General features: G+C 49.2%; 1 protein-coding gene across 1 annotated transcript in view; it reads right to left on the bottom strand.

Annotated features, from left to right (window-relative positions):
• Positions 1–1,046: 1,046 nt before the first annotated feature.
• The window catches only part of trrap (transformation/transcription domain-associated protein), a 99,093-nt gene continuing 88,759 nt past the window's right edge, over positions 1,047–11,380 (bottom strand). The window contains exons 68-73 of the mRNA XM_056430056.1: positions 7,294–7,519; positions 6,957–7,174; positions 6,428–6,612; positions 5,559–5,762; positions 3,957–4,151; positions 1,047–2,160 (exon numbers count right to left, since the gene is read on the bottom strand). Of these exons, the coding sequence (XP_056286031.1) occupies positions 1,876–2,160; positions 3,957–4,151; positions 5,559–5,762; positions 6,428–6,612; positions 6,957–7,174; positions 7,294–7,519 (1,313 nt within the window). The 3' untranslated portion in view covers positions 1,047–1,875. The remainder of the gene's footprint in view (positions 2,161–3,956; positions 4,152–5,558; positions 5,763–6,427; positions 6,613–6,956; positions 7,175–7,293; positions 7,520–11,380) is intronic.

Genomic DNA, 11,380 nt, shown 5'->3' with positions numbered 1-11,380 from the left:
TAGTTCCGCAGATCGTCCGCTGCGTACTCTACTATTTTCTCGCGGCGTCTATTCATCAGCCCCTTAAGTGCGCCCCGTGGTTATTTCCGGTCTATAAGCCTCCGCCCCGTTTCCCAATTGCTTGTTTTATTTTACAATTATCTCTAATCATTCTTACATGCTTTGTTTACATCCCAATTATCTATATTCCTATTTACATGTTTTACTTTCTATTGATATATTTCGGATAGAAAATATAAATACGTTTGACTTGACAAATACATATATATGATGTATTTATTATATATATATATATTTTATATATTGGATATATAATAAATAAATATAATATATTTAAAATATCTATAAATAAAAATATTGTATATATATATATCAAATGGAAAAAGAAAATTTATGAAAAATAATGAAGACCAAACCACTCTTTTGTCCCTTTTTTGTGAGGAGGAAGAGAACTGTGAGTGTGTAAACATAGCAAGAGGCCTAGCTGTGTGTGTGTGTGTGTGTGTGTACGGTATGGAGGCGAACAGAGATATAACCTTTGTTTACGGGTGCAGGCGGGCCGGCTGACAGTGTGTATAAGTCAAGCGAGGCCGACCCACGAGGAGATCCACTGGCACTCATAAATCAAACACCGGGGGGAGGGAGAAACGCCCCGACACACCTCCTCCACAGGTCTTTCTAACCAGAGGGAGGGAACGACCACGAGCTTATTGTACCGCCGCGAGACAGAGCGCCACTTTGAGCCGAGACGCCTCTCCAGAAATGTCACAGAAATGGCAATAGTATTTTTTTAACGTGGACGGATGACGACTCGTCTGCAGCGGTTTCACCAGCAGGAGCGATGACCGCCATGACACCCAGGAGGCGATTATGGCGGCGGCGGTGTTGCAGTTGATATGACGCACTGACAATGGTCATTATTGTTGTTTTTACAAAGAAACGCAACTCAGAAAGAGAACTAATTGTGAGTTTTGCTTTATGGTAATTATGAGCCTAACTCACAGCTGCAGGTCCCCGCAAGAAAGAAAAAAAGAAGCCAAGGCCAGTGTCCTTATTTAAAAAAAGAGAGCATTTTATTAAAAACAAAATGCTTATTTACAAGGTAAGAGACAGTCCTTTACAAAAAGGTGGCGCGAACACATCCAGCGTGGGATTGACAGATGTGCATCGCAGCTGTTGAAGCTTATTCCAGCGTCAGTCCAGCCTGAAGTTCAACTTTCTTACATGACGACATGGCAAAAAATACATTTCAGGCAGTGGGTAAAAAAAAGAAAAGAAAGAGCTTCATCGGTTTATCGTCCTCACAGGAAGAGAAAGAAAAAAACACTTTTTTTCAGTTTAAATACAAATAGAAATCTGAGAGGACGAATGGCTGTTTGAGGTGGAGAAAGAAATAATGATCTAAATGTAAAACGGGTTAAGCTCTCGATGGAGGAGGATACAACACGGACACGGCAGAAGATCTCCCCGTCTCTTAAATTACATTTTAAAAAACTAAACCCTCTGGAGTGAGCGGCTCATTATACCTGCACACATATTTGTACCGTCATAACACACGACCGTCATTTAGTTAGAAAAATAAATACAAGTTGAGGGAGAAATTGTGTTTTGATAAAAAATAAAGGAAAAAAACATCAGATATAACTCCCGTGTGACCTGGCCGGCCCGTTAAGACCGTCAATGTGACAGACGGGCCTGCTGGTCCACCTGCTCCAACCGTTTCATTGTCCTTTGATAGAGTCCAACACGTCCATCAGTGTGTGTGTGTTACAGCGGAGACCGACACACACTTCACAGTCGTCTGTCGTCAGACGCGTAATAAAAAAACAAAAACCACATTTTCTTCACATTTGCCCGTTCTCATCCCCCTCTTCCTCAGAGCCAGGGGTGCCAGGCGGGGTCCATGCGGCACAGGTTGTCCAGGCTGTTGGCCGCAGCCACCAGCGTGTTGACTTTACTCTCGCCTCCCTCGAACTGAGCCAGGTTGTGGAGGCGGGACATGATGGCCGTGACGGCCTTCTGGACCAATGAGACCAGCTGCTGGGAGTCCATGTTCTCCGGCTGGCCGGCGGGGGACAGCGGCATGGACGTGTCCTCCTGGGTCTTCTTGTGCCACGCGATGATCTCGTCGCGGAGCACCGCCTTCAGGATGCCGTCCACCTGTCGACACAACGGAGACGGGAATCAGAAACAATGAATCACGCAGCACAGCTTACAATAAAGCACTGCGTTATTATTATTACGAATGGTCATAGACTTTTAAATCTGAGATAAACTTAGGAATAAACTACAAATATCTTCAAAGCTTTGACTTAAAAGAAAAAGTTAAATTAATCATTAAATTTGAAAAAACTTGTAATAACATCCTGATGAAAAAAACAATACGTTACCAACTTGATTTCATCTGCTTTATCAATGAATTAATTGAACTTATTTACTTCATTAAACTTACAATCATAATACAGAAATCTGGAAAGTATTTTTTTACTCAAATCAAGAAGCATTTTTCTAGAGTTCTAAACCACATCACACAGATGATCTTTGAAGAGACGGGATTTAATAATACGAGGGTCACCAGTTTCATACTCATGGTGACGATTCAGCAAACTGACGAAGACCAAACGATGTGGTTGGAAGTGCCAGAAACAGCCGGTAAGTACCAGAAACAGCCGGTAAGTACCATGTTTGGTACTCCAGCCAATAGCTAATTTGATAACTGAAGCCTTAAAGTCTTAATTATGTTTGAAGGAAGGCTCTTTCCATCCTCTGGGCTAGACTTGTCTCGTGGTGAAAGAGTTCTTCGTGGCAACGAGCTCAGAGACACCTCGGGTTAAAAATAGAGCCAGACGTATAAAACAAAAGCCGTGAAGTTAAATTGAGGTTGTGTCGCTCATCCAGCTCGTTATGCTGCTGCACAACTGGAACACGCAACCACAACAAAGCGTTCCCCCAGAACGTACGGGAAGTGTTGACACGGTTTCAGACGTCAATATATTTGAAGTGTTTTTGCGGCGCTCCCTAGAATAAAAGCCCATTTTCTTTTGACCTTTAAGCTCGGCTCCCGAGCCGAAACCGGGTCACATGGTCAAGTGTTTTTGTGCGTCTGCAGCTCGAGTCCACACGAGTCGGGCTCCGAGTAACGAGCGAGCCGGCGGCGCCGACGCCCCGCTGCAGGTCCGTGACACGGCGGGCTCTCATTGCGTTGCTTTGTTTGGGAGTTCAGACTTCCTCTCTGGGTTTAAGTGCTGGACAGAATCTGGAGAAGTCAGCGGGAGCTTGGGTTCCACAACACACCGCTGCGTCCTGGCGACAGAATTAAGTATATCCTTCGCCCGCGACCGCCAGCTGACTCCAACCTCTCGTTTTGAGATGCACTCCTCCTTAAACCCCGCAGAGACGCCGCGCCATCTGGGTCACGTAGAGCGAGTTTAATCCTTCACGGCTACTTGTGTGAACATTTAAATGCAGAAAGTTGTGACGGTGCTGCTGGTGTGACGGAGACGGCCGCGCAGGTGACCCGTGAACTCCGTTAGCCATCAGAGTGGGAAATAAAGTTGGACTGTTGATCGGATTACCGGCCGGGACGGAGACGGGGAACTAGAACCGACCGGGACGCGGGGAACTAGAACCGACCGGGCGAAGACGGGACATGAGGAACTGAAAGTGGGAAAGGGGGAGGAGCCGGCGACGGGACAGAGAAGCGGGACAGGTCAACTAGAACCGACCGGGACGGCGACGGGAGAATGAGTGCTGGGCAAAGGTAAATAATAATGTTCTGATGATGTATTCACTTGCGACCGCCTCGGATCCGTCTGCTATATTCTATTCCCGTTTTCATCTGAACACAAGGAGATTATTCTGAGCTGGAGGTTTTTCTTCTTCTTTTCTTTTGGAAAACACGTCAGAATAAACCGTTAGCGTGTCACCGTTTAGTTTGTTTTTTAAGAGCCAGTCACCTTAAAGTTGGGCTGAGCGAAGCACCGCGCCACGGCGATCATGGAGGCGGTGAGCGGGCCCGAGACGCCGATGGTGGTCAGGAACTCGGAGATGTTCGGCGTCAGCCGGAACGGGACGGGCCGGTTGGCGTCCAGGTCGCCCGTCACGTCGCTGATGTCGAAGCGGAAGTAGGAGACGTTCAGCTTGCCCGTGTCCTGGAAGCGGAAACATTAAAAAAAAGGTATAACAGTGAGAGCCAGAAGAAGTCGGGGAAAACAAGCGTGTGAGGGAGGACAATAAAGCGTTCTCCAGGCTTTAAGAACAATAATCTCATGCAGTCCCTTCTGCACACGATGCATCAGAGGCTCCAGGACGCACGGCAACAAACAAGGCGACCGGTATCGATCCGCGTGGCCCGGACACGGCAACGCGTCAAACTATCGGCCGCGGAACATCTACAATCCTCGATTTTCTCCCGCTCCCCTCGGGCCCTCGACGCTCCCCGCCGACTTAAATATATACGGCCGAGTTTCCATCTCATCCCGCGTTTACGTGCGAGGGGAGCCGCTACGCAAGCCGCCATTCCGAGGGCAGATAAGCTCCCTCAGAGGAAAAGGTGAGTGCGTCTGACAGCTTCATAGCAGCAGAGGCTCAGATAAGCCCGCAGACGGTCGTGCTGTGGAGGCCACGAACAGAATGTTGGGGGGGGGGGGGGGGGCTTCATTTTGGGGTCTTGGTGCCAACGGGATGACGCAATGTTGACATGTGGAGCTGTGTTGTCTTAACGTGACCGAGAGAAATGGATGCAGGAGTCATTTTCGCGATCGAAAAGGAGGCGCAGCGTATTCGGAGGAGACGAGGAGCCTTCGTGGCTGCCGCCTCGCGCCGCCATAGATCTCCGTGAGCGCCGACATGGAGGAACACGGGGTCACCGTTTGAGAGGGCGGGGCACAACGCTGCGGCGGAGATGTCCTATCTTTCACTCGCTCTCTTGTTTGTGTGTAGTGTGTGTGTGTGTGTTTGTGTAGTGTGTGTGTGTGTGTGTGTGTGTACGCCCTCCGTACCGTAATCCCGCCGTGTCTAATGGGATCTGCGGAGTGGAACAGGCAGAGAGGGGGCTTAATACCAGCGCTTAGCTGCCCAGAGGAACGCCTGTCAGCAAAGGCCGATTAGGATCAGAGGGGGTTGGGGGGTGGGGGCGACTGACACAATCATCTTTAATAATGACTTTTTTTAGAAAGCCGTCTGCGGAGCTGCGCCAGCAGATGGATTGTGTGTTGACTGAGACGCACACACACACACACACACACAACGTCTTCAAAAATGTAAACGTGTCGGATAGCGGTGGCGCCGCAGAGGGACTGAACATAACGCTCTGTCAAAACACCGTCGGCGCTGACAGCGGCTGGCGAGCCGATAGGCCCGGCGTGAATGTCACGGGGGAGAACGGTAACTCACACGGCCAGATAGGGAGGCGGGGACACTGATCTCTTAATGCGACAGTGTGTGTATATATATATATAAATCTATTGAATTAGCTCCCGTCACACTAATGCCACTCGCCCTTGACAGAGAGCTCAGACATGCGTCCTGCTCTGTCCTCCTCCTCCTCCTCCTCCTACCTGTGCTATCTGCAGCATCTCGGGGTTGAGCCTGTTGAGGTGCAGCATGAACTCGGCCAGGCCGATGAGCGCCAGCTGGATGGTGAACATCTTCCGGAAGGTCCAGTAGTCGGTGGCATTGGGGAAGGTGTGGAGGGCCCACTCCTTCAGCATGCTGCGGGGCACCATGTTCCCCTGCACCTCCTTCAGGATGTCCCGCAGGACCTGGTAGTGGACAGGAGGAGGAAGGAGGAGAGGTTAGGTAGGGAACAGTGGTGCATCCTTCTCCGATAAATAAACCATTTTGACTATTTGTTCAGTCCTAGAGGACCTGGCTGCACAAAGCTACCGTTACAATTCACTGACACGGGGTGCATATCAGTGCCATTAAAAGGAGGTCACCATTGCACCGGGCCACACAGATGTAGAACACACTGTGTGCTTGTGTTGTGGAGATGCTGACGAGGCTGTTTTGTGCAGGTCTCGGCTCGTTGACGGTTGTAATGAGCACCATCTTTGGCTTCATGCCGTCTCGCCTCCTTAGAACACGGTGTCGTTACATTGAAGCATTTTTTCAGAGCATTTCAGCCTCATCGGTCCTTTATCCATCGGCATACATCATCAGTGTTAGTGTTGTACAAATACTGATGTTTGATGCAGTAACTTTGAATAGAAGATTTCCGATACCAATAAAAACAAGGGCAGTTCGGTTAGTTGTGAAACGGTGGCGGGATTAGACTGTCTGGTAAACAAAAGGGAAACACTGAGGGCCAGAACATGACGACGATGGGCACATCCTGATATTCAAGTGGAGAGGAGGCGGGGCTATGCATGCCTCAACGATGAAGGCCGGTTCATCAGTTATCAAGTCAGAGTCGAGGAGTCCGTACCTGGTGGCTGGCCTGCGTGCCTCTGGCCTGCACCGTGGCCAGGCGGTCGTAGTATCTGGAGATGGGGTTGTCGTGTTCGATGCCCTTCTTGGTGCAGTGCTGTTTGTAGATCTCCACCAACGACAGCGACGACGGGTTGTCCTCCACCAGCCGCATCTGAGGCGAGACGGCCACCACCCTGGGCACTGGAGAGACGGGAGGGGGGGGAAGAGGAAGAGTCGGTGACAAGTTGCGAGGAAACGGTCCCCGTTTGAACCCCAGATCTAAATCTACATCTAGAATACTCCACAGTAGGGACGCGGCACCACCTGGGGTCAAAGGCACGGGTTGCCCAGAGAAAGCAGAATGTAAAAACCCCACCTCTCTCTCTCTCTCTCTCTCTCTCTCTCTCTCTCTCTCTCTCTCTCTCTCTCTCTCTCTCTCTCTCTCTCTCTCTCTCTCTCGCTCTCTCTCTCTCTCTCTCGCTCTCTCTCTCTCTCTCTCTCTCTCGCTCTCTCTCTCTCTCGCTCTCTCTCATCCATCGTCTTACCGGTGAAGAAGAGGTGCCTCTTGGTGGTCTCCTTCCTCTTCTCCAGACACGGGTTGAGGAGGCGGAGGAGCTGCAGGACCCGCTCCTCTCGCCGCGACTCCGTCAGGCAGGCGTCGTTCATCACCAGGTACGGGTAGATTTTGCCGTTGTGGCCGCGGATATAGAGACGGCGTGCCGCCGTGTTGTGTTTCTGAACGATTTCCACTCGGGGCATGAACCTGGAGACAAGAGACGGAACGATGAACAACATGGGAGAAGAAGGAGATGCATGTAACTCAAAATCACCAAGTGGATGTTTTGTAATAATAGAGGCTTATTGTGTACCGGGGTGCCTTACCTGGCGATCTTTATGTAATAGTGTGTAGGTTTGGGCATGAGGAATTCCCCAGGGATCTCCACCTCGGCCGTCTGAGCCGAGAAGTTGCTGAGGAAGCGGCACTTCTCCTCGATGAGGAAGAACTTGGGCAGCTGCTTGGTCTTGGCCTCCAGGATCTTGATCCACTTCTTGAGCTTGGAGATCAAATTGTGGAGCTTCATGGAGCCCGGCACGCTGAAGTCAAAGTCTGGTAAGGGGGCGAAGGGGGAAAAAAAGGAGTCAAGAATCTTCATTTTCATCTCCGTATTACTTTAAATCTCACAAATGTTTCCCGTAATTCTGTCTTCACAAGAAGGCAGCAAGCACACGAGCAAAAAAGAGAAGAAAGAAAAAGACTTGTGCATCAAATGGTTATAAACCAGCAGCGGCCCGGGAGGAATTAATAGTTTAGTATCAATGGCTTAATCAATTAAAATTGAAAAACGAAAGAAAATGCAGACGCAGAGTCGATGTTTGACCTTCAGCCCGACTTCATCAACTCCTCAAAATGCCCTTCAGCAAGACACTCGCCCCCATCACTGTTCCACTGGAGCCGCTCCAACATTACCAGTCTAACGGCAGTGAGCGGCGCCCAGGTGTGTGTGTGTGTGTGTGTTTGGCCTTTCACCTCCCCTGCATCAATAACCTCACAGACCTGCCCTATAAATACCAATGCTTTAAAAGAATATACACTATAAGGCAGGGGTGTCACATTCATGTTCATTGCGGGCCACACCAGCATCATGGCTGCCCTCAAAGTGCCGGTAAACTACTCAAACATATTGTTAAATAACTCTTTGCATTTGATTATTGTTTGAGTGTGGAAATATTGTACATAAGAACATTTCTCTAATATTATAACATAAATCTATTTAATTTGAAACCTTCAAAATAAAAACACGGGATATTTGTCGTAAATTTCTTGGAGAAAAGGTGATCGCGTGTCTTTCAAGCCGTCAGGGGCCACATCAGATGATGTGGCGGGCTGGATTTGGCCCGCGGGCCTTATGTTTGACACCTACATACTGGGTAGAACACGCACAGGGGACGGTGCTGAAAGTCAAATATAATGAAAGAAAATAGAACGGAAATAAATATTAATCAAAGAGGCGTTTGAAGGCGTAGTGGTCAGATGACATTTAAAGTCCAAACACTCGTGGGGGGGCGGGACTAAGAACACCGTGTTCCTCACAGCGACGGCCTGGAGGCGGGAAGCGGTTACAGGAGATCACATCTGGGGAAACGCCCGTTGTAAATATGTTGCGCCGTCGAGCCACCTTCACTCCGGCGGCGAAGTGCCTTGCTTAAGGGAACTTGCTTAAGTTATTCATCGTGGGGCCGGCAGCGCGAGGAGAAGCGCTCCACCGACTTACAGCATCCCGAGTGGAGGCCGCGAGCCGATTAAATTAGAGCTGTAAAAATGAGAGTCCCCCCCGTTTCGAGTCACAACTCATACTGCACACAACGTATTGTGATGAGCTGCGGCAATAACAACGGAGGGAAGGGAGCTGGGCGGGGGCTTTCCATTTTAGAATAAAGCCCCGGGGACATCACACACACACACACACACACACACACACACACACACACACACACACACACACACACACACACACACACACACACACACACACACACACACACACACACACACACACACACACACACACACACACACACACACACACACACACACACACACACACACACACACACACACACCTATTTCAGTACACCCTGTAGTGCCGCCTGCTACAAAGACGCCGTGAAGCTGCATTTGGGCTTTGCCATTTCAAACCTGCTCAATCTCTCCCAGAGTGAGACCTCCTAACGCCTTAAAATAAACCCTTTAAAAACAGCCAATGTTCTATTCCTCCAGCCGCACGCCTCGATAGCGGAAGGTGAAAATTTAAACAGTCCCGAAGAATTGCAACCCGGCGACAGAAGTGTGTAATGCTCGTTATAAATCGGGACGGCGGGACACGCTCCGCTCCTTCGAAGACCGTAGTGCAGCAACATCGCCCCGTCTTTATCGGAGATGCATCTTTTAAAAATCTGGAGACGGATGCATATCAGCAGGCAATAGAAACATACCTATTTTAAATATAAGGAACCGACGTTTCACCGTGCTGCGAGTTAATAAAGTGGGACGAGAATTCAGGAGAGTTGTTTTCAACCCCACTGACCTCCTCTGTGACCCCGGCTGCGCGAGGGGAATAGGATGCTGAGAGACGGGAGTGTGTGTGTGGAGCGTAGCTGGGCTGACCTCTGACCCCTGGCAGTAGTCTGGCCTACCTGCCCCGCCCGACAGACCACAGCAGAGGATCTGCACTTCCAGACTCCTCTACAGACCCCTCTGTATATAGAAGCATCATTCCCTCAAGGCCCACTGGCCTGCTCCTCACTCAAGGCTTTATGCATGTGTGTGTGGTGTGTGTGGTGTGTGTGGTGGGATGACGTCATACTTCACTTTATTCAGGGTTGATACACGTGCGGACCAATGGATTTACAGGACTTTAAACCAAATTTCCATCACCAAACAATTTGCGAAATCTCGATGTATAGACGAGTATAGACATTAAATTACACAAATTAATGAGACAATACTTTGATTAAAAGAATAAATATTTCTATAAATGTTTATACTTTTAATAAAATATATGACTATAACAAACTTTCATGACTTTTCCAAAACTTTGGGAAATGAAATTTGCTTCTATGACTTTTACAGGCCTGGATATAACTTTCTAAAATTCCAGGACTTTTCCAGGTTTTCCATGTCTTTGGGGGGGGGGGGGGGGGGTTCAGGTCTCTGGCACTAGAATAGTTCACATCTAAAGCTATGACCAACCGATGGAAGGTGGATGGCTGCTAAGCCAAACTGCTATACAGGAGTATCCTTTTGAATTACTCTTCAATAGGCGCAGAATTATTTTTAAAAGCAAGAAAAACTTGTGCATTTCTTTTTCAGAAAAAAAAGCTCATCTGACAAAAGTCTGTGGGACGGATCCACGGCTAAAACAGTAACTCATGCAAACGGCGTTGGCCGTAATTGGATTTGAATGCCTCCCCGCTGCCAAATGTTATATGTGCACACATAAACCCACATTTTCCAGCCCACAAACCCCGTGGAAGCGAGTGAGCCACGAACGCGGTTCGGGGGGGGGGGGAGCCTGGCTGCTGGGCGGCGGCTCCGTAAACCCCGTTTGTTCCGCTCTGGAAGGCGTGTGTGGTTTTCGGTCTCCGGTCGGCCGCGCTCCCAACGCCGCGGCGAGGGGGTCGGCGCCGCAGAAGGCCCCGGGTGACGCCTGGCTGCGTGGAGCACAGCTGGCGCTCAACATCTGGTGGGATTCATCGGCTCGCTCCCGAGTCGCGCTCGCTCGGGGCTTCTGCTCGCCGACGCCATCGCACCTGTCTTCGCGTTCCCATTATTTCCATGTTGATAATCTCTCTTCCTTCTTTGAGGCTCCTCTCTGTGGTTGTATAGGCGTCAGCTATAACTTTATTATGGCTTTTTTGTTGTTTTATATACCCGCGTCAGGTGCTAATTTTTTTATCTCCCTGAGCTCTTTTAAAAAAATCACTCAGTCCTTGCCCTCCACCACCCAGGGCCAAACACATTAGCTCTATTGGCCACTCTAAAGACCAGTGGAGGGGGAAAGCACAGGAGAGACTGAAGGGGGGGGGGGAGAGAGAGGGAGGGGTGGCTGTGTGGAAAATTCAAGGAAGAAAGGGTGAGACTGGGCCGTTTACTGAGAGGGTGATTCAGTGAACATGTATGTGTGAGTCAGTCACAAGGTTTATTTGAGCTCGTTTGAACCGGGTCCAGTAAACTGTGGTTCTACTCCCCGATGTACTGGAGGGAAACAGACGGCTTCCAAAAGGAAGAAAAGAAGGGGGGATGATTGTTTAGAGAAAAATGTCTCAGAGTGAGAACGGCACCGGTCCCAGTGGATCTGAACATGACTGGAGGCTCGGCCCGTGTTGGAAGGTGAAGTCCAACATCAAGAAAAATAAAGTCCAGTGGATGTTCATCCAACATTGAAAAAAAATAAACTCAAATTCCAAT

This window comes from Pseudoliparis swirei, chromosome 13, assembly GCF_029220125.1.
Source record: "Pseudoliparis swirei isolate HS2019 ecotype Mariana Trench chromosome 13, NWPU_hadal_v1, whole genome shotgun sequence".
NCBI classification, from domain to species: Eukaryota; Metazoa; Chordata; class Actinopteri; order Perciformes; family Liparidae; genus Pseudoliparis; species Pseudoliparis swirei.
Note: the sequence above shows the minus strand (reverse complement) of the source record. Positions and strands in the feature narration are given on the sequence as shown.